This window comes from Danio rerio, chromosome 22 (genome assembly GCF_049306965.1).
Source record: "Danio rerio strain Tuebingen ecotype United States chromosome 22, GRCz12tu, whole genome shotgun sequence".
NCBI classification, from domain to species: Eukaryota; Metazoa; Chordata; class Actinopteri; order Cypriniformes; family Danionidae; genus Danio; species Danio rerio.
In genome coordinates this window covers 18,207,970-18,228,981 of record NC_133197.1, presented here as the reverse complement: position 1 = coordinate 18,228,981, position 21,012 = coordinate 18,207,970, and the positions used below count along the sequence as shown (strand labels likewise).

The following is a 21,012-nucleotide window of genomic DNA, read 5'->3' as shown; positions in this document are numbered from 1 at the left end:
ATAAACATATATTTTTAACTTGCATATACATCACGTTTAATGCCGCAATACTAAAACCAAACATAAATGATTAACTCTGGACCAAACAACTAAATGAGTTCATACAACTTCCCCCTCCATGTCTTCAGTTGCTGCTGATAAGTTTTATTCATGATGTGATCAATCCATTGATGGTAGTGAGAAATACGAGTGTATCTTGTGAGGTATACTCCAGATGACTCTGTGTAAAAAGACACAATTCCCTGTGCAGCATCTCCACAAACAAGTGGACCTCCAGAGTCTCCCTGTGGATGAAATCATTTGATTATTATTAATTACATAAGCATAAATATGAATTATTGGTATCATCTAAAATACCTTTGCTGGTCCAATCATCTAAAATACCTTTGCTGGTCCAATTGATCCGTTAGTGCAAAGGGTGTAATTAGTGCCACACTTTTTAAAGTCTATCAGAGTCACATTCGCTTCTTTGAGGACACTTGATGGACACCCGTCAACATAATCCTGCCAGCCCCAACCCAAGACCATGCAGTCTTTCGAGATTTCCTTATTCTCACATTCTGGCCAGGTGATAATATTCACAGTTTTGTTCAAGGTTGCCGGCGTCTTAAGCTGAAAGAGAAGATGCAAAATGAGATCTGTTTACTGTCAAGAAAGACTTTATTTTATTACTGTAGCTATGGTGTTAATGAAGCTTATAGATTATAGAACCACCTTTAGAAGCATGATGTCATCGCCTGGTGCATTATTGAATTTGGGATGTGGTGTGGCTTCTACCTCGATGCCGTGAGGTAAAATGTGGGTGTCATTGACCCCCAAATAGACCTTTAGATGACTAAAGGTGGGGAAAAAAATAGATATCAGAAGAAAAAATTACAAAATTATAGAAAATATCTATCTATCTGTCTGTCTGTCTGTCTGTCTGTCTGCCTATCCATCTATCTATCTATCTATCTATCTATCTATCTATCTATCTATCTATCTATCTATCTATCTATCTATCTATCTATCTATCTATCTATCTATCTATCTGTCTGTCTATCTATCTGTCTGTCTGTCTGTCTGTCTGTCTGTCTGTCTATCTACACACTGTAAATAATATCTGTAAATTAGCAGTAAACTTTTGATTTTGTAAAAGTGACTTCATTTGTAATTTGTATTAGTTTGATGTGATAAATGATCTGTAATGTTGTAATGCTGTATTTTATTTCTTATACAATACATTGGTTTAAACTAGTAAAATGTCAATAAAAAGCTGATTTCTTTCACAAAAAATAGCTTTAGATGTTATAATCCATAAACATTTTTAGCTGTTGGATCAAGTCTAGATCGGATACGTGGCTGGCTGGAAGTGCGATATGCACATCAGTATAGCAACATTTTTTTATGACACTGTATAACAATAATTATTATTTTTACAATACTGTGACGGTTAGGTTTGGGGTGGGGGTAGGTGTTAATAAATTAAATTTATAGGGTAATTTAATAGATAACATAAATAATACTCTGTACAATTACTGTTTTTAAAGTGCTGTGACGGTTGGGTTTAGGGTTGGGGTGGGAGTAGACGTTATTAAAACACAATAAATGGGAAATTTCATAAATAATATAAATAATTCTCATTAACTTCTGGCCGCAACCATATCCGATCTAGGATAATGAAAAAATCTAATGAAAAAAGTTACAAGAGAATGAAAGAAAGAAAGAAAGAAAGAAAGAAAGAAAGAAAGAAAGAAAAGAAAAAAATAAAGAACATGATATAAACTTGAGGGTAAGACATTTAGGAATCAATTACAGCATAGGGTGGGCCATTTATATGGGAATGGTTAGTGATATTAATGTGCTGTTTGTGGCACATTAGTACATGTGAGGGGACAAACTTCAAGATGGGTGGCCATTTTGAAGTCGGTCATCTTGGATCCAACTTTTGTTTTTTTTCAATAGGAAGAGGGTCATTTGTAGGCCCACCCGGAATCTGCACATGCAGAATTCAGCAGATTTCTGCAGATATAGCCCATCAATAATTCTGTTCATTTACTTGAGTAAATGTGTGTAAATCTATATTTATCCTTTTTACTTAATTTCAGTAATATTATTGACTAATGTAGAAATGTTCATCTGATTTATGTACAGTGCAGTTTGTACAGTAAAATTTTGTCTTTTACTAGATATATTATATGACAAACTTGCTTTATTTACCAAATAAAGTGAATCTTATTGGATTTGCATTTTAAACATTAAATAAAAAGTAAAAAGATATATTCTTTTATTTCATATATTAAAGTTTTAGTTATGATACTCCCAGAATAATTCCACAAAAATCCACAGACTTTTACCAAAATTCTCCGCAGAAATAGCAAAAAATGTCCGCAGATTCTGTCTGGCCCACACATCAAACTTATTGGGAATTTTAATTAACTTCATTCCTTAATGAGTTATTAACAAGTTTCTGACCACTTATAAAATGTGTTCAATGTGCTGCCCATTGTGTTGGATTGTCAATGCAACCCTCTTCTCCCACACTGATAGCAACACCGCAGGAGAAATGCACAGGCTTCCAGTATCTGTAGATTCAGGTGCTGGCAACAATGGCCACCATGGTCACCACCCATCTTGAAAAAATTGCCCCCTCACATATACTAATGTGCCACAAACTGGATGTTACTATCGCCAACCATTCACATTTTATTAAGGTGTCCATATAAATGGCCCATCCTATATATAAATTAAAGTCATTATAAAATGAAATAGCTCTGTTTGCGTTCTTGTTTTTAGATAATGAAATTCAATGTAAATAATGAGTAAATTCTTGCAAAAAAAACAGGAAAATAAAACATTTCTATTAGTAGAGGCAGATTTATAATAACCAAAAAAAAAAAATTTTTTTTAAGTAACAGAAACATCTTGCTGTATATTATCATTATTAAATGACCTTTCTCTTCTTTTGGGTTCTTCATAAACCTATGGGTGACGTCACGGATACTACGTCCACATATTTTACAGTCAATGTGTCCACCAGTTGATCTTTTTGCAGTTGTTGCTAGATCGGATATGGTTGCCGCCGGAAGTTAATGAGAATTATTTATATTATTTATGACATTTCCCATTTATTAAATTTTATTAACGTCTACTCCCACCCCAACCCTAAACCCAACCATCACATCACTATAAAAACAGTAGTTGTACCGAGTATTATTTATGTTATCTATTAAATTACCTAATAAATTGTATTTTTTTACACCTACCCCCACCCCAAACCTAACCGTCACAGTACTGTACAAATATCAATTATTGTTATACAGTGTCAAAAATAAATGCTGCTATATTGATGTGCATATCACACTTCCGGCCGGCCGCATAACCGATCTAGACCTTACCTAGCTGTAGGGGCGTAAGTTGTGGTCTATGTGCATTAAGTCAGTACGTATATGTAATTGGCACGTAGTTCTATAAATAACCTTTTACATCCATGGAGGCTTCCTATTTTATAAATGGTTTTTAAAGTGGAAAAGTGTCATTTAAATTTAAACTATTCTAAATATGTCAAATATCAAAGTTTTTTGATTAGCAAAAATCTTGTTTACCTATAACATTGATTCAAAACGAGAAAAAAAAAACAGCCTCATGTTTAAGAATGTAAACTTTTGACAAAGTTCTAATATATAGTTTCACCTACCTTCGTTTACAGTGGGCTGCTGTGAGCACAAAATCCTCTCTTATCAAAAAACCGCCACATGCTAATTTTGAATTTGAGTCCTTAATGTAGACCATGTAGGGTCGACTGTGTGGAATGGACACTTTCCCACCAACAATCCCATCTCGCATGCAGAAACCTAAAACAACAAATTTTTAGAGCTCAAACAATTCAGTGGAATATTCTGATAAATAACCTGCTGTAATCATTAAAATGATGGTCACCTGGAGCACAGCAACGCAGCAGTAGCAGCAGACTAGTGGTTTGCCAAATGATGCTCATCGTTGACAGCTCAGTTTCACTCAGTGTGCAGCTCAGATATGTTGAGCTCTGCTTTTATAGGAAGTGCAAAACCGTAATGATAGAATCTACTCTATGAACTGCATCCAGATCAGTCTCACTGACTTAACAGCTTTCCAATTAGAGACTAATAGAGGAAGAGCTGATCATAGATCAGTAGTGATTATCGTCATTTTTTTTTTCCTGTTTTACACCTCATTCACTCATTGCTGATAATATCAAAAAATACACGCGAATAGTGGCAGTCTTGGTTGTTCTGAGAATTTCCCTATCTGAAATGTAAAAACAATTTTGTTTACTGTTTTGTGTTCACTTTTCATGCTGTTTTTATTATGGTGTTCAGCTTCATTAAATCTTTATGTCCCCAGAACAACCTGTATTCTTAGTGACATAAACAATTTTTTTTTTATAAGATTCTGGCCTTTTTTGATAAGGTAGCATCATTCAACGCCATGAGCTTCACATTCTTGGTATGAATATGACCCTTATTTCAATCTCAGAAGTACTCTTTTGAGATCTGGAGACTGTGGAAGCCATTGGAGTACGCTGATCCTCTTGGGGTATGCGTGCATGCTTTTATGCACAGAATGTTCTCTGTGTTTCCTTGTTGCTCAAGAAGATCCTCAATTCATTCAAGTGTCCTCATCTGCTGTGGTGGTAGAGACCCTCAGCATTTAACCTCTGCATAAACAATGACTTTTCAGGACTTTTCGAGGTTCACTCGAAGAGGTGGATATTACAGGTGTTGAAGCCGACAGTCAAAGGCCTGCTCTGTCAAATGTCTAATCCAAAACCTTTATTGAATGTTTTGTTTTCTTTTGTCGATACACTTGTCTAAAGGGCTTTGCTCAGAGGTTGTGACATTCTTTTGCACTGTTGTTTAGTTTTCTCAAGGCCGGGACACATCAAGCTGATGCCAAAGATCAAGTGCCAACAAAAACCAACCTTGTTGTCAACTTGTATCATCTATGTCTGCTCCCATCTGGACCAAAAAATTGCATGTGAACACATCAAATGGGTGACAGATAACTGAAACAATAGTGTTACCACCATAAGGTTGTAAAGTCTCTCTACTCTGACTGAAAAACATCTGATTTGCTATTTCCGATTGAAGAGCGTAAGGTGGTGGTGCGGCAGAGCTGCGTGCGAAGTGAAAAGTGGAGAGTGTGTAAGAAGGTGTTTGCGCGTTGTGTTCAGTGTGCATGGGGACTATACCAAAAAGCTGTTGGGGTGGGGGGATATTCTGGGAGTTTTCCGGGAGATGGGTCTGAAATACGGGAGACTCCCAGAAAAAACGGGAGTGTTGGCAGGTATGCTTGGCGGCCATCTTGTTTTGGTCACTTGCTTTGTATTCTTTGAAGTAGTGGTGGGCAAAGTGAAGCTTCATGAAACACTGAAACAGTTGAAACAAATGTGTCGAAGCTTCTAAATGTTTCAAAACCCGTCAGTGGTCATCTTTTATGTATTGCTCTGGAACAGCTTCAGTAAGGAAACAGTTAAGCAAAGTGAAGGTTTAATCCTCATGTTGTAGAGTCAAGGCTTCAAGTGATTTAGTGGAGTGGAGAGACAAACGCGCATTCGCCAGGTCTTCGGTACAGTGTTTTGAAACACTTGCGCTTCAGGATCTCGACACGTCAACGAAACGTTTGACATCAGCCATCCCTACTTTAAAGTGTTTGTATGTTGGATAGTGTGGACTTTTTGTATGTGTTAAAGTTTGTGACTACTGAGATTTGTGAGTACTGTTTGTTTTGTGTTTGCTTTGTTTGTGGTACTTTGACGCCGTTTTATTTGTAAAACCTTTTGACCTCTGCTTTTGTGTGTGAGGTAACTAGTGTAGTTATTTTATTTTTTATTTTATTTTTGATCAGGTAAGGTAGGGATTTTTGTTTGTTATTTTGGCCTTGTCAGCTCCCGAATTTAAACCCTTATAAAATTTTTATTTCATATTTTTTTTGAGGGATTGCTCCGGTTTCCCCCACAAGTCCAAAAGACATGTGGTACAGGTGAATTGGGTAAGCTAATTTGTTCGTAGTGTATGTGTGTGAATGAGAGTGTATGGATGTTTCCCAGTGATGGGTTGCAGCTGTACGAGCATCCGCTGCGTAAAGGCTGGATAAGTTGGCAGTTCATTCCGCTGTGGCAGCCCCAGATTAATAAAGAGAATAAGCCGAAAATAAAATTAATGAATTTGTGTTGTTTCTTTCATGTTGTGCACCATCTAGATGGTGTGTAATAATAGGTTGCGTTCTGCACCTACTTGAGAGGATGTGTTTTTCTGCACCCCTAGGTAGTAGTAACCTGTTTTCTCATTGTGGTAAGGGAAACTAGAACTTGTGAACTACACCTAGTACTTGTCAAATTCTAGCAAGCTTCTTCGTGTTTCCTCTTGACTTGAATCATTTGCTTTGTTTTGTCACTTTTATTCTCAAGTGGGTTATTAGTTGCTGAATAACCCAACAGGTGAATTGTGCAACATAGGCTCATTCTGAAAATGTAGGCCTATATATGTTTCTGGAGATTGTGAATTGTGTAGCCAGAAGTGTGTATGGCTGCATTTCATTTTTAAAATGAATGCTACAGGGGGGTGTGATGCCGTTCCTTTTCACGCTTACCAGCTGACAACTTACCTCCGTATGGACCGCTTTTCTGCTGTTACCAATCTGTCCTGTTAGCTCGCCATGCACGTCGGTAGACTTGAGACACAGAGAGGGGTTGACCCCGATGACACAGTTCTAGTCCGGTAAAGAACGGTTTCAGAAAGCAGGTGGGATGAAAACAGAATCCAAAAAATAAAATAAACAAGTAAATAACAGGGTGAGAATGTGGTAAAATCTGAAAACGGGGTAACAATCAGACAAGGGTTTTCTTTTTCTGGATTGCTTCTGAAAATTGCTGGTTGGGTTTAGGGAAGTGGTGTTGGCCCATTAATCAATACAGTTGGTTGTTTTTATGGAAGGTGGAGGGTGGGTCAGACAATCGGTCAAACAGTCAGTGAACAGCAGCCTCTGGTGGTTTAACACAAGAAGAGCAGGCGCAAATGGTATTCGCGAGAGACATTTGAGATCTCAAAAAGCGTTCAAAGCAGCCTCTGGTGGATGTGCGAAAACAAAAACTGCAACAACAAAAAAACGTAGTTCCTGGGATGTATTTGGCGCTACCCAGATATGTATATAGAGGTACGTATTCAGAATGAGAATGGGATAGACATGTGAAACACACCAAACAAACTAGTCTGAATGACATCCACTGATGGCCCAATGCTGCCCAACGGCTGACCCATCTGCTTGGTGTAACCTAGCCTTTAATGTACAGCTTTTAAAAATTAATTAGCTTTTTTTTTTTTTTTAAAGATCTCTCTTGTTCTGAGTATTTGAATTGCATCCCAAGCTTGTTGATAAACTAATCCGCCAATTTGTGTTCCAGAATTTGACAGAAATGAAATAAATTTTCAATATAGTTATTTGTAAAGCCTACATAACAAAGCATAAATATATATGCAGCAGCCATCTCAGTTGACAGTTCCTGCCATCCCTCCACCTCCCCTTGTACTCCTCTTATTTGCTCAGTTTTCTTCTTCAGAAGTACACTCATAAGGGGTTTGATCTCAGAGCTCAAATCAAGCCTCGAGCCTCCTTCAAGAAGAGCAAGCCAATTTACTCTACCATTATCTGTTGGGAATAAATGAGCAAGCAAACTGTGCAACAGAGACCAAACCCTTTTCACATGTGTTATCTCTACATAGAAACTCCAACTATTGAGCCTTATGATGTATGTTTGTAAAATCCCAGGGAGACTCCACTGTCAGTTGGATGAAAGTGGAAAGTACAATTACTGACCAGAATAATGTAATAGAACATTTTACCATGACCTGTAAAACTGAAAATCTTTACAGTCATATTTTATGAATCAACTTGTCACTATATAATGTTCAAAGTGAGACTTGATGGCACGGTAGAGTTACATCAGCTAAATGGCATTTAACCAAGAGACTCTCTTGGCGGATTTGCAGTGTTGGCATGATCATCCTAAACGCATACTTATTTATAAAATAATTACCCCACAACAGAGTTCAGTTGGCCAGAGTTTTTGCAGCTCCTTGTAGAGTTCTCCAAAACAGGAAATCCATTTTTATGGCTTTCATTACAAATCTTTGATGGCTGTAATAAAAAGCGCATTCAACAAAAGCCTGTTTTGAGTACTCCTGATATTAGCGATGTGGTCACATAGTTCCTAAAGGCTGTAATGCTATATGCTTGCTTTAGCCATGCAAATAGCCAAGCAGTAGCACAGGAATGCCCATTAAGAAACTTCCTACGTCTAGACTGAGGTATGTTCTTCTCATACCTGAACCACAAGACGTTATTATAATTATTGTGAATGAAGCGCAACCGAGGTTTCGGTGAGCAAGAGATGGGTTGCACGCAGAAGACTGGGTCGCGAACAGTAATGGGTATTACAGGAGGAGGTTTGGAGCGGACTAGCAGAAAGGAGGGGGTGTCCGAAAGAGCGTTTACCGGCAGACTGTCAGCTTTATTAGAACCAGGGGGTTGACTATGGGATGGTTAAGCAATTAGACGTCATGATAGAAGTAAAGGGAAAAAAACGGCAGTTGTAAAAAGTCCATCAATCACTGTGCAAATCATGATTATTAACAATAAAGGAAAATGTCAACAGGTCACTTCCAAATGACAAAGTAGCATGTGAAAGACTTTGAAATTGAAATGATAATGCATTTGAGAGGTCAGGAGAATCAGCCAATCACAAGGAAACAACTTAATGCATTTAGTGACATAGACAAGTTCCAGATGATCTTCTGAAGTTCAAACTTGAGGGAGAATGGTGATTTTAGAGACTTTAAAGCAAATTTTCCAATCGAGTTGAATTATTTGAACTGCGCGGGTCTCCTCCTGGTGCTCGATTTCCCCCACAGTCCAAAGCATACACCTGCCAACACTACCATATTTCCTGGGAGTCTCCCCTATTTCAGACCCATCTCCTGCCACCCTCCCGTTTTGTTATTTCTCCTGGAAAACTACAGTAATTTCACCCCAGTCCTCAGCTTTGGTATAGTAGCCGATTGCAGCGGCTGCCCGAAACCCAGTCCATACACAGTAACTAACACCACAGTATAGAATTTCGGTGACAAATGTTGGCAGGTATAATCCAAAGACATGAGCTATAGGTAAATTGGTTAAACAAAATAGGTCGTAGTGTATGTGTGTGTAGTTGCGAGATGGTATGGGTGTTTCCCAGTAATGGGTTGCTGCTGGAAGGGCATCTACTGCATAAAACATATTTAACATAAAACATAGCGTGATTTCTGGGAGATTATCACTCGTTTGCGGGCATCTGGGAGTGTCTCTTTTGCAGGAGACTTACGAAACTTCCGGGAGACTTGGGATGTCTGGAATGACCTTCTGTACTACTCGTAATTCTCTCTTCATATATACCAGGGCCAGAGGGAATCTGCTGTTTTTTTGCTATTTCTGCAGAGAATTTTGGTAAAAATCTGCGGATTTCAGTATCATAACTAAAACCTTAATACATGAAATAAAAAGTAAAACCTTTATAACTTTTATTTAATTTTTAAAATGCAAATGCAATTAGATTTACTTCATTTGGTAAACAAAGCAAGTCTCTCATATAATATCTTTACTAAAAGACAGAAAATATTAATTTACAAACTGTGTTGTACATATATCAGATGAACATTTTCATAATAGTCAATAATATTGCTGTAATTAAATTAAAAACTGAATGAATTTAGATTTAAACATTAACTCAAGTAAATAAACAGAATTAATGATGGGCAAAAAATCTGCAGAAATCTGCGGAAAATCAGCTGAATTCTGTGTATGGGCCTACCTATTACATATCCATAAAACACAGTGGTATAACCAGGCTCGGATCATATTGCTTTCTCACTACAATCGATCCGCTCCAGAGTTCGTTTCAATCGATTCGAGACAACCTCATTCAAGCGATCTCAGAATAATTGTTTTGGTGCGCATCAGAGCAGGATTGCTGGATTTACATATGCCAAACGAACCGCACTAACTGGGCAAACAAGACCGGTTCCGAAGCAAAAAGTCTAGGTGTGAAAGAACCCTTAATTTCACTTTTGGTTTGAACCTATCATTACAGTTATACTTTTACAGTACGTCTAAGGCTGCAGCGAGGACACACTCGAATTTGACATTTTTTGGGTGAACTATCCCTTTAAGTCAGTTCTGAATGGAGTCCAAAATGTTACTAGCAAGATGTTCATCCGGTAGTATCAGATTCAGTCTTAATCAGCATCTTCCACTCACACACAAAATCTGTCTTTAAAATCTGTGTTTTTTTTTTTTGCAGTTCCAAGAAGATCGCCTGATAAAGCTTCTACAGACACTGCTACGTGTTACTGTGTAAATGTGTGAAAATATACATGGTCATGAGTAAGCCTTTTGACATGCAAGGCCTGTCTGTGACCCTTGGTATGCCTCCCCGGAGCTCATTTCTTTACCCTCAACAGCAGAAGAGAGTAGGAAAGGCAAGAAAAAAAGCAGCGACAACACTTTCCAGACATGGCTATGTAAGTTCGTAACACTAAATCCACAAATTTGCTGCTTCCCCCAAAACGACTTTGTAAATTGATTTACCCTTTAAGTTTATATGTATCTCACCAACATTATTACTCATAAAATAGATCCTCTTCATCTGTCCGAGAATGAAACAGAGGTGTTTCATTTGAGTGATGAGCCAGCCTATTAAAAGATAAAACAGCACCATAAAAGTATACGACTCGTTGATATGGTTTTCTAAAGACATGATGTGTTTTGGGGGCAAAAAACAGAGCAATTTACGCCGCTATTCATTGAAAGTTGTTTCAGTTTCAATCTGTTTGCCACACAAAGCTATCAAATTGCTCACAAGCGTACACAGACAACTTTGATGGTGTTTTTCTAACTTCTGGAGCCTGACAGTAAGTATAAGTATCCACTTTTATTGCATGTGAAAGAGCACATAAATTCCTTTTGTTTTCCCCAAAAGGCAGAAAATCATACAAGATTTAAAAGACAAGCTGAAAGGAAAAGTAAAAGAGTAAGAAGTGACAGATGTTTTATTTAGATTTAAACACTAAATCGTAGGTAAAACTTTCTGAAATTATTTTAAAATGATGTTTGAATGGTCAAATTTTGTTTTGAGGTATAAAATAATGTTGGATTATAAGAAATCAGTTAAATTGATCTTGTTTTCCTAAATGCCTCACTTAAAAATGTGCACTTGAGGACATTCATTTTGGCTCCTTTCAAAGAATCCAAATTAAAGTGAATTTCTGCCTAAACCCCTTCTCAAATAAAACCTGCTGTCGCTATTCTGCATAGACCTGAGAGATATGGATACGCAACATGGGAATACGCTCCCTGCCAACGCAATTATATCTGTTATTTTGACAGAATAAAAAATATGAGCATTTATTTTTAAATCAAAAAAGCCAATGCGTGTCTGACACAAAGCAGAGGTATTTTGCGCACAAAATGTGCTGACACTGTTCAACCCTACACTATTCAAATCTAGCACACATGACCTTTGGTGTAACACAAACACCAGAGTTTGATATTACTTTTCACTTGGTTAGACAGGCAAGTTGATGTCTTTTCATGAGCTCAAGTGCCCTTGACACCTAGTTCAGGGTCACTGTACTTTGCATAAGTACTGTGGTAAGCTGCGCTACCAAAAATGAAGTCAAACTCATTGCAAAAACGTCTGTCATACTGGCTCTGTTTCAAAATCTAAAGCCATTATACATATACACAACTATACATTATACAAATGCATATTTATGAGTCTCCCGTATTTCAGACCCATCTCCTGCCACCCTCCCGTTTTGTTATTTTTCCTGGAAAACTACAGTAATTTCAACCCGTTCCTCAGCATTGGTATAGTATCCGATTGCAGCGGCTGCCCGAAACCCAGTCCATACACAGTAACTAACACCACAGTACGGAATTTCGGTGACAAATGTTGGCAGGTATGCGCTATAGGTAAATTGATAAAAAAAATAGGTCTTAGGGCCTACTCATACTATGTCCTCCGTACCGTACCCAGGCCAGTTTCCCGGATCAAGCACGATTCACTTGGCCGGCCCTGGCCCGGTTGGAAGAGGTGTGCCTAAGCGCGGTTCACTTGGGCTTTGGCGCGGTACGCTTGTAGTGTGAGTGCAAAAATGCGCCACAGCCTGAAACTGAAAGCGAGACATGACTTTTAAAGGGACTATTTCATATGGATTTATTAATCAATCTTACTGTTTAATGAACGCAAACTGCTGTAGTTTATTAAATACGCAAACCCGTAATGAGTTCCTTTTGTGTTTTACTTATATATTTTTATTATTATTTTTTTAATCGAGAAGCTCTGCAATTGACAACACACCCTTATTTACCTTTAAAAAAACCAACAAATAATAATATAATAGGAAAATGTTATCTTCTGAGAACTTCCTGAGCCCAGAGCTCTACACCATTTTACTTTTCTTCCATACATTTAGAATATTAAAAATATATATATTTTTAAGTTAATTAATTAAACTCAAAAGTAATTCACGGTACATTTTTTAAAAAGTAACTCCAGTACACTTGTAATGGGTTACCCCTAACACTGATAGTATTGTTTAAAAATAGTATAGTATTTGAATTAATTCACCTGTTTTAGGAGAACATGTTGAATCATATTAGAAACATGCTAAGTATGAAAGCGATGTTAAAATATGTTAGCAATAAACTGGCATCATGCTACAACAAAGAAACTTTGTGGTAAATCATGCTTATATGTTAGCTATGTTACAAATAAGAAACATGTTAGCAACATGCTAAAATATAGTAAGTCATGCTGGAAACAGCAATGTGCTTTACAAATTAAAATTGGAATCAGTGATTTGCAGTAATTAAATATTAAAATAGTTACATTTTTTTTCCTATTTAAAATTGAACTTGCTAATTTCTTTATAGCTAAAACATACTAACTAACAAAATATGTAAGCAGTATGGTAAATCATAACTACATACTAAATACATGCTTACCATGTTAAGAATGTTATGCTACCCACCTGATTAATTGTTACCAATATGCTAGCTACATGCTAGTTGCTAGCGACACGTTACTTGTAATGTCACCAAATCAAAACATGCTACTATAGTGTGCAATACTAGCGGCCCAGCTAACACACAATGTAACAGTTACATAACATATTGGTATTTTTTGGTAATTTTGTGACAACGTAACCACAACGTCATATGCTGGTAATTCTATTACCATTCTATTCCCAAATCACAATGTTGTCAGTATGTCCCACTAACGTAACAAAATAGTTAAAAATGTCCCAGACAGGTACTCTCTTAGTAAACACTTGGTGATTCCATCATGTCACAAACAAGCTAACTACACAGAATACGTTAGTATGACAAATCATAACTACATACTGTACTAAATACATGCTAACCATGTTAAAAATGTTTTGCTACCCACCTGATTGTTACCAAAATGCTAGCAACTTGCGACACAATTCTTGTAATGTCACCAAATCATGTAAACAGTGCACTAAAATATGCTACTAATGTGTCAAATGCAACACTAGCATCCCAGCTAACACACACGATATAGCAGTTACCTAACATATTGGTAATTTTTGGTAATTTCGTGACTTACCAACAGACAATATAACCACAATGTCAAATGCTGGTAATTTTATTATCATCCCATTACCAAATCACAATGTTGTCAGTATATCTTACTAATAGAAAAAAATAATAATTAAGAATGTCCCAGACAGGTAGCTACTCTCTTAGTAAATTCTTGGTAATTCCATCATGTCACAAACATGCTAACTACACAGAATATGTTAGCAGTTTGATAAATCATAACTACATACTAAGTACATGCTAACCAAGTTAAGAATGTTATGCTACCCGCATGATTGTTACCAAAATGCTAGCATGCTACTCGCTAGCGACAAGTTACTTGTAATGTCACCAAATCATGTAAACAGTGAACTAAAATATGCTATTAATGTGCCAAATGCAATACTAGCATCCCAGCTAACACACGATGTCACAGTTATGCAACATTGGTAATTTTGTGACTCACCAACAGACAACATAACCACAATGTCAAATGCAGGTCATTCTATTATCATCCTATTACCAAATCACAACGTTGTCAGTATGTCTCACTAACGTGATAAAATAATTAATTGCTACCTAATCGAGTGTTACCAATATGCTAACAACATGCTACTTTCTAGCAAATCATTACTTGTAATGTCACTAAATCATGTAAACCGTGCGCTAAAATATGCTACTAATGTGTCAAATGCAATACGAGTAGCCCAGCTAACACAATTATGTAAGATTTTGATCAATTTTGGTAATTGACTTATCAAATCACAATGTTGTCAGTACGCCCCGTTAACATAACAAAATATTTAAGTACATCCCAGACAGATACTCTCTTGGTAATAACTTCCAATTCCATCATGCTACAAACATGCTAGTAACATGCTAGCAGTGATGCCTAAATCTTTTTGTAGCATTTAATACAACTGTTTTTAGGTTTTACACAACTGTATTTTAGGTCATCTAAAGTTTTATTATCTCTGTTCAGTTCAAAAGCAGTTCCAAATGCATCTTCATTGCGCAACTTCCTATAAAGAAAGTTCGTTAAGCATCACTGCACGTATTCTTCATAAAGAAGGCAATCCAAGAATGCAATGAGCTTATTTGAATAGCACTCCAAGAGAAACGCTGATTGTAATTACACCTATAATTTACAGAATATTAAAAAATAGTTAGGTACAACTAAAAACTGGCTACTTTATCCAAGTCAAGTCTCTCATGAGTGTGATGTTTGGAGAATGTTTAGCATGATCTACAGACGTGCTGACTATGTAGGGCATTTCAAATCAATCACTGATGAGCTTCCATCATTTCTGAGGCAGTAGGCAGCTCACTAGGTAGTGGAACAGAGCTATTAAGTTCATCCGGCACTCCGTCTGCCAGTTTAGTCATACATACCGAAGCAGAAAATAAGATTTTAAAGAGGTTTACCTGGGATACATTCAGAAGCTATGACAGAGATGAAGCAATATGTGAGCCGCGCATATCAGCCAAAGCACACGGGCCGATTTTTAATGTTTTGTACAGTTTTATTACTTTCCTCTGGACCATGACACACTCTCTCTTATACACCAATTTGTCTCTCTCTCTTCCTCTCAGAGCGATAAGACATCCATCACAAACTGCGGTTGAAGGTCTGATGTTACAAAATGAGTACATCAAGTGCATTTTTATTAGCTCTGGCAAGGATCAAATGTGCAACTGTGCATGATCTCATGTCTTTAATAATGGCGCTGTAAACAGAGAACCTGCTTCATCTGGTTTTCGAACCAGAATGCCAGGGTCCAAAATTAACAGTCGCAAGTGCCAAATGTGAGTAAAAATTGGCTTTTGTGCATTGCTCGCCAATTGGCCAGTAACTGATAGTCTGACCCTCGCTGTTGTAAGTCATGTGAGCGAAAGAAAGTTACACCTTTGTCTTCTCTGGGAAAGATTTAGCCTTATAATTTCATCTAGGATATTTTAAAGATACCTTGTGTGGTGACACATACAAAGATTATTTCTTACAGGTAAAGAAAAAAAAATACACAACATAGGCTCATTCTGAAAACGTAGCCTTATATATGTTTCTGGAGATCGCAAATTATGTAGTCAGAAGTACGTATGGCTGCATTTCGTCTTTAAAACGGACCAACCCAAGCTCATTCTGGAAACGTAGCCCCGCGGATGTTTTTGGAGACCGCGATTTACGTGGCCGGAGGTACGTACGGACGCGTTTATTTTTTTTCGAGCGAACGCTGCGGGGCGGTGTGGCGCCGCTCCGCTCCTCCTCTTCACGCTCGCCGGCCTACGGCTCGGAGGGCTTTCCCGATGAAACCAGTTTGTTTGCTTAGGAGGGCGGCCGACGACTTTTCGGGCGAGAATGGCATGGGCGAGAACGGCGCGCGCTCCCGAGAGGTGCCCGAGACGCGAAAAAGCGCGCACAGCGGCCTCTCGCGGATCCGCGAAAACAAAAAACGCAAGAATACATACCTCCCGGGACGTATCTCGCGGTCCACAGAAACGTCCGCGGGGCTACGTTTCCACAATGAGCCCGGGTTGAAACGAACGCTACGGGGCAATATGACATTTCTTTTTCGAACTTACCAGCTGACTGCTTACCTCCATATGGTCGACTTTCCTGCTGTTACCAGTTTGTCCAGTTAGCTTGCCATGTACATCAATGGACTTGAGACGCAGAGAGGAGTTGACCATGATGACAGGGTTTGTGTCTGGTGAAGAACGTTCCAGAAAGCATGTAAGACAATAACAGAAGTCAAAAAAATAAACAAACAAGTAAATAATCAGTGCTTTTGAAAACACTATTGGTTGGATTTAGGGAAGGAGGAAGGTGGGTCCGTGGATCAGTCAGTCTGTCTAGTCAGTAACCTCTGGTGGATTTTTATTAGAACAGCACGTGCAAATAGCACTCGTGGGAAAAATTTGAGATCTCAAAGTGTACACAGCAACCTCTGCTGGATTTGTAAAAAAAATGGTCATACCTCCTCAAAAACATACCTCCTCGGACGTATTTGGCACTTTTTGGCACTTTCCAGAAATGTTTATAGCGGTACATTTATTTACATTATACATTATACATATACATTATATTTATTTCACTTTAAAAAAAAAAAAAAAAAAAAAAAATATATATATATATATATATATATATATATATATATATATATATACAGTTCACCCAAAACTAAAAATTATGCCATAATTTTCTTAACCTTCAGTTATTTAAAAAAAAAATTTTCCCACTCTGATCTCATGAGGAAAAAGTATTTTACGTTTTGTCAGTTTAGTGGCAAATTCTTAGTGGAGTTCAGTCGTACAAAATTGTACAATTTTAAAAAGCAGGTGTGGCACCTAAACCCAACTGTCATTGGGGAATAATCAAATCATACTAAATTGTACATATTAAATCATATGAATTACTCTGTGATTGTATTGGTTTTTCCAACTGTGCATGTCAATGATTTCAGGTTTCTGACATTTTTCAAAACATCTTCAACAGTATTCAACCAGCCTGATCTCACGAGAAAACGTAAGTATTTTTCGTTTTGCCAGTTTAGTGGCTAATTCGTATGAATTCGTATGAGTTCAGTCGTACAAAATTGTATGATTTTTAAAAGGACGCATGTCACCTAACCCAACCCCTAAACCCAACCGTCATTGGGGGGTGAGCATACTAAATTAGATCGTACGAATTAGCCACTATATCAAAAAGCTTTGAATTGCCGTGAGATTTTGTTGGTTTAACAGAACAAGGATTCAAAAAGGCTTGGGACCATTTGAGGGCTAGTAAATGGTGTGCAAATTAAAACGTTTGGGTGAACTTTTCATTTAATAAGGGTTCATTTTAATTGTGGACATTTATGCTGGAAAAAAGTAAGTATTTTAAAGAGCCATGAAACCCCCTTGTTTCAGCAGGGTGTTTTCACACCTCTACTTTGGAAAAAGTCAGTAAAGTTGTCGTGTCCAGCTCTGTTTAGGGGGAGTGTCGGAGGAGCAAAAGGGGTGGGTCTGTAAAAAATTTGCATAACGGTAAGTTTGATTGTGGTGCTAACATGTTCACACTTGGTGTAATAGATAATTCGATACAAACTAACTTTGCCATTTGAATAAACAAAGGCCTCTGGTCACTTACTTACCAAATCTGTAGAGACAGGACAATCAACAGCAACTAGAGCCGCGTCTTTATTAAAAGGAGACAAGCAGAAAATCCGGATCTCACCAGTTCCAGATGAGAAAAGCACTCGGGTAAACAATGTTCCTTAGACACGTATTGTTGTCGCGCATCGCCTGCACTGTAATTCACATGTGGGTCCAGCTAAGCTCTCATAGAGAGAAAATTAAAACACATGCAAGCTTGTCTTGGCAACACAACGTGGCATCTCTCTGCCGTCTGAACACTGACATTAAAGAATATTAATGAAGTTGCACAATAGAGCCCGCTGATTGGTTTGAACCAAATCTTACTCATGTATTAATGCAGCACACTCAGAGATGTAAGTAGGCACTCTCAGGTACAGATGTCCAGTCTACACCCTGGAATACACGCTCATAGCTGTGATGCAGCTTCAAAAATTTGTTTCAAACTGGAAGTATGAATTTTGAATGCAAAAACAACCAATTTTCACTTTTTAGTGTTATATATGTGTCCTAATAGTGTTTTTAGCAGTGAGGGACAAATAAATGACTATCAACAGCTCCAAAAAATGTGTTTTGGTGTTACGTGACCCTTTGACAATAAATAGAATACACAAACCAAAATGGGTGTAGGATTTCATTTGAAACCAATTTCACTCAGAAACCATTACACAAATAATTACAAATTAATGGCAGGTAATACACTGAATTGACCAAAACAGGCACTTTATAATACAACAAAATAGATGAAATTATATTGTATAAACATTTCTGACTTTGAAAAAACTTTTTAATTGAAGTTTTGTTGCTTGGAAATTGCTAGGTGTGAAGAAACATTCGTGGTGGTTTCTAATCCTGTAATCTACAAGAATCATGTCATCAAGAATCTACAAGTCATGAAGCTAATTCATTTTAAACATGAATTTCATTGCGTATGTGAAACCTGACATCAGTGTTAAGGTAAAGATGAGTGTTACATTCACTGGAAATAATGATGACGCTCAATAAAAACCTCCTGCCAAACATTTGCCAAATTGAAGCTTCTCTAGAAAGCCTTTGAGACCACGAACAGAGAGATCAACGACATGTTATAGGGCAGAGGTATAAATTACGTTAAACTTTTGGATGTTCTACTCATCCGAATTTGATCTTTAAAACATATGGTGTCTGCCCGCATCAAAGACAGTCATCATAATCCCAAAGCCTACTGAATTAGCAAGACTCAAAGGCTCTGCTGTAAGCCCCAACTAAAAGCATGCACTAAAAAAGGAACTTGAAATCTCAAAAAACATCTCGCCACAGATGTTGTTCTTCTAGAAGGTGTGGGTTGATTAGAAGCACTGAGCTCTGAGAGAGATGAGATAAGAGATGAACTGCCAAACTTTCAAGCTTTGCACTTATGTTTCAGCTTAATGCGATAGACAAAGATGAAACGCACTCATCTCGCAACCACAAGATAATGGCTGAGAGTTCAAAAGGGACGCCCAGTTCACATTCATTCCTCTAACAGATACACAAATGAGCTCTTTTGCTTTTGTGTGTCTTTTTGAACAGACTGTGGAAGAAAGCCGTCTAGATAGGGCCTGGATTTATTGTTGGGGTTTATTCGAGTCACTTATCTATTGACCATATTGACTGTGGGCACGAGCGTGTAACTGGAGGCGTGAGAATCGAACATTGTATTTTTAGCAAGTCTGCACAGTCGCTTGCAATTATTTGGTAATGTAAGACGATATATTTAGACAGTTCTTTCATCATTGTTCGGACAGGGAGGGTAATTGTTTGTCCAGATGTGGTCTAGAATAAAAGAACGTGATCAGTAAAGGATTTATATGTATGGAGGATAAAGCTGTCGCTCGGGAAGCCGTCACCTATGACTTAAACACATCAAACGTAGTATATAATCTCGTAACAGTGTTGTTTCTTGGTTGTCCTTGAGAGCCTTCAGACTGATTTTTATGTTCTGCGACTTGAGATGTTGCAAATGTTTTATGACACATGAAATAAATTCTGAATACACAGTATACAATATAACAGTCAATCAGATGGTATGTAGGTTCAACCAGAAAGAGCAGGGAGATAAATATGTTATTGAATTACATTTATGTAATGAGTATTATATGACAAAATTGTTATTTTAACAAAAGATATGATTTCTTTGGTGGAGGCCCTGTCTGTAGCTTGAATCGGAAGCTTTTAGATCCAGCTATGACTGCTGAGGACGAAGGCAGGGGCCAACCTGGTGGTGGTGGGGAGAATGATGGATGAATGTCTGCATCAGTGTTTTCAGCTACCGAATGAATGAAATGAATGAATTGCTTATATATTCCTTGTGACAAGTGGCTATTGGTTGGAACTGATTATACTGAGTGATGTGAAATAAGGTATTCCTTCTGTAGAGAAGCTACTGGGAACCTACCAATAGAATATCTAAACTCACTCAAATTTCACTCTAATTAATTGACTGGAAGTGGTGTGATGTTAAAAGCTTACAACTCAAACTGGTCCATTTTATTTATTGTCAATAATATAATAAAATGGATTTGATTGTACAGAACATTGCTGTTATAATGATACAATATGATATCAATATGAATGAAACCATAAAAAAAAAATTCTTAATATTTGCTCATCTGTCTGATAAAACATAGACAGAATCAGCATCTCTCTATTCCAAACTTATTGAAATCATTCTCCATCTTAAAATGTGCAATATTAATGCTAGTCTTGTTTACCCTAGCTGTCTCAAAATGTTTCTGAATTATTCGTTTTCACTGTCTGAGCTTATTTATGTCACAGAACTCAAATCTAACAATAATTTTTTGCAGGTAAAAATGCTGCAACTACTACATCTGCCATTTTCGTTTTTGAATTTTTATTATTTCTATGGAAGTAGAACCAGTATACTAGAGGTAACCAGATAAGTCAATGCTATCTCACGGCAATTCATAATCTTTTGATTTAGTGGCTGAGTTGTATGAATTTATACGATCTTATTTATTTAATTTAGTACGATTTGCTTATGGGTTTAGGGGATGGGGTTTGGTGCCATACCTTCTTTTAAAAATCAAACATCTGTATAACTGAACTCGTACGAATTAGCCACTAAACTAAAATACTTTTGTTTCCTCGTGAGATCAAGCTAAATATGTCTAGTGATTGAAATTGCAGATTTCTTGAAATTTAAACATTATTGGAAACATTTGGTACACAAGGCAACAAAAAATA

The 21,012-nt window shown here is 37.3% G+C and overlaps 1 protein-coding gene across 27 annotated transcripts in view; it reads right to left on the bottom strand.

Annotated features, from left to right (window-relative positions):
• si:ch211-212d10.1 overlaps nucleotides 1-21,012 on the bottom strand; it is a 43,178-nt gene continuing 22,166 nt past the window's right edge. For 4 of the 27 annotated variants that reach the window (XM_005170519.6, XM_073937769.1, XM_073937775.1 and 1 more), the window contains 5 exons: nucleotides 3,919-4,027; nucleotides 3,677-3,833; nucleotides 715-835; nucleotides 385-612; nucleotides 1-284 (listed from right to left, as the gene is read on the bottom strand). In XM_005170519.6, the coding sequence (XP_005170576.1) occupies nucleotides 90-284; nucleotides 385-612; nucleotides 715-835; nucleotides 3,677-3,833; nucleotides 3,919-3,976 (759 nt within the window). In that variant the 5' untranslated portion in view covers nucleotides 3,977-4,027 and the 3' untranslated portion in view covers nucleotides 1-89. Of the gene's footprint in view, nucleotides 285-357; nucleotides 613-714; nucleotides 836-3,676; nucleotides 3,834-3,918; nucleotides 4,676-6,624; nucleotides 6,730-16,236; nucleotides 16,362-21,012 lie in introns of those variants that run through there. The other 23 variants (XM_068216456.2, XM_073937782.1, XM_073937771.1 and 20 more) reach the window with 19 other exon arrangements.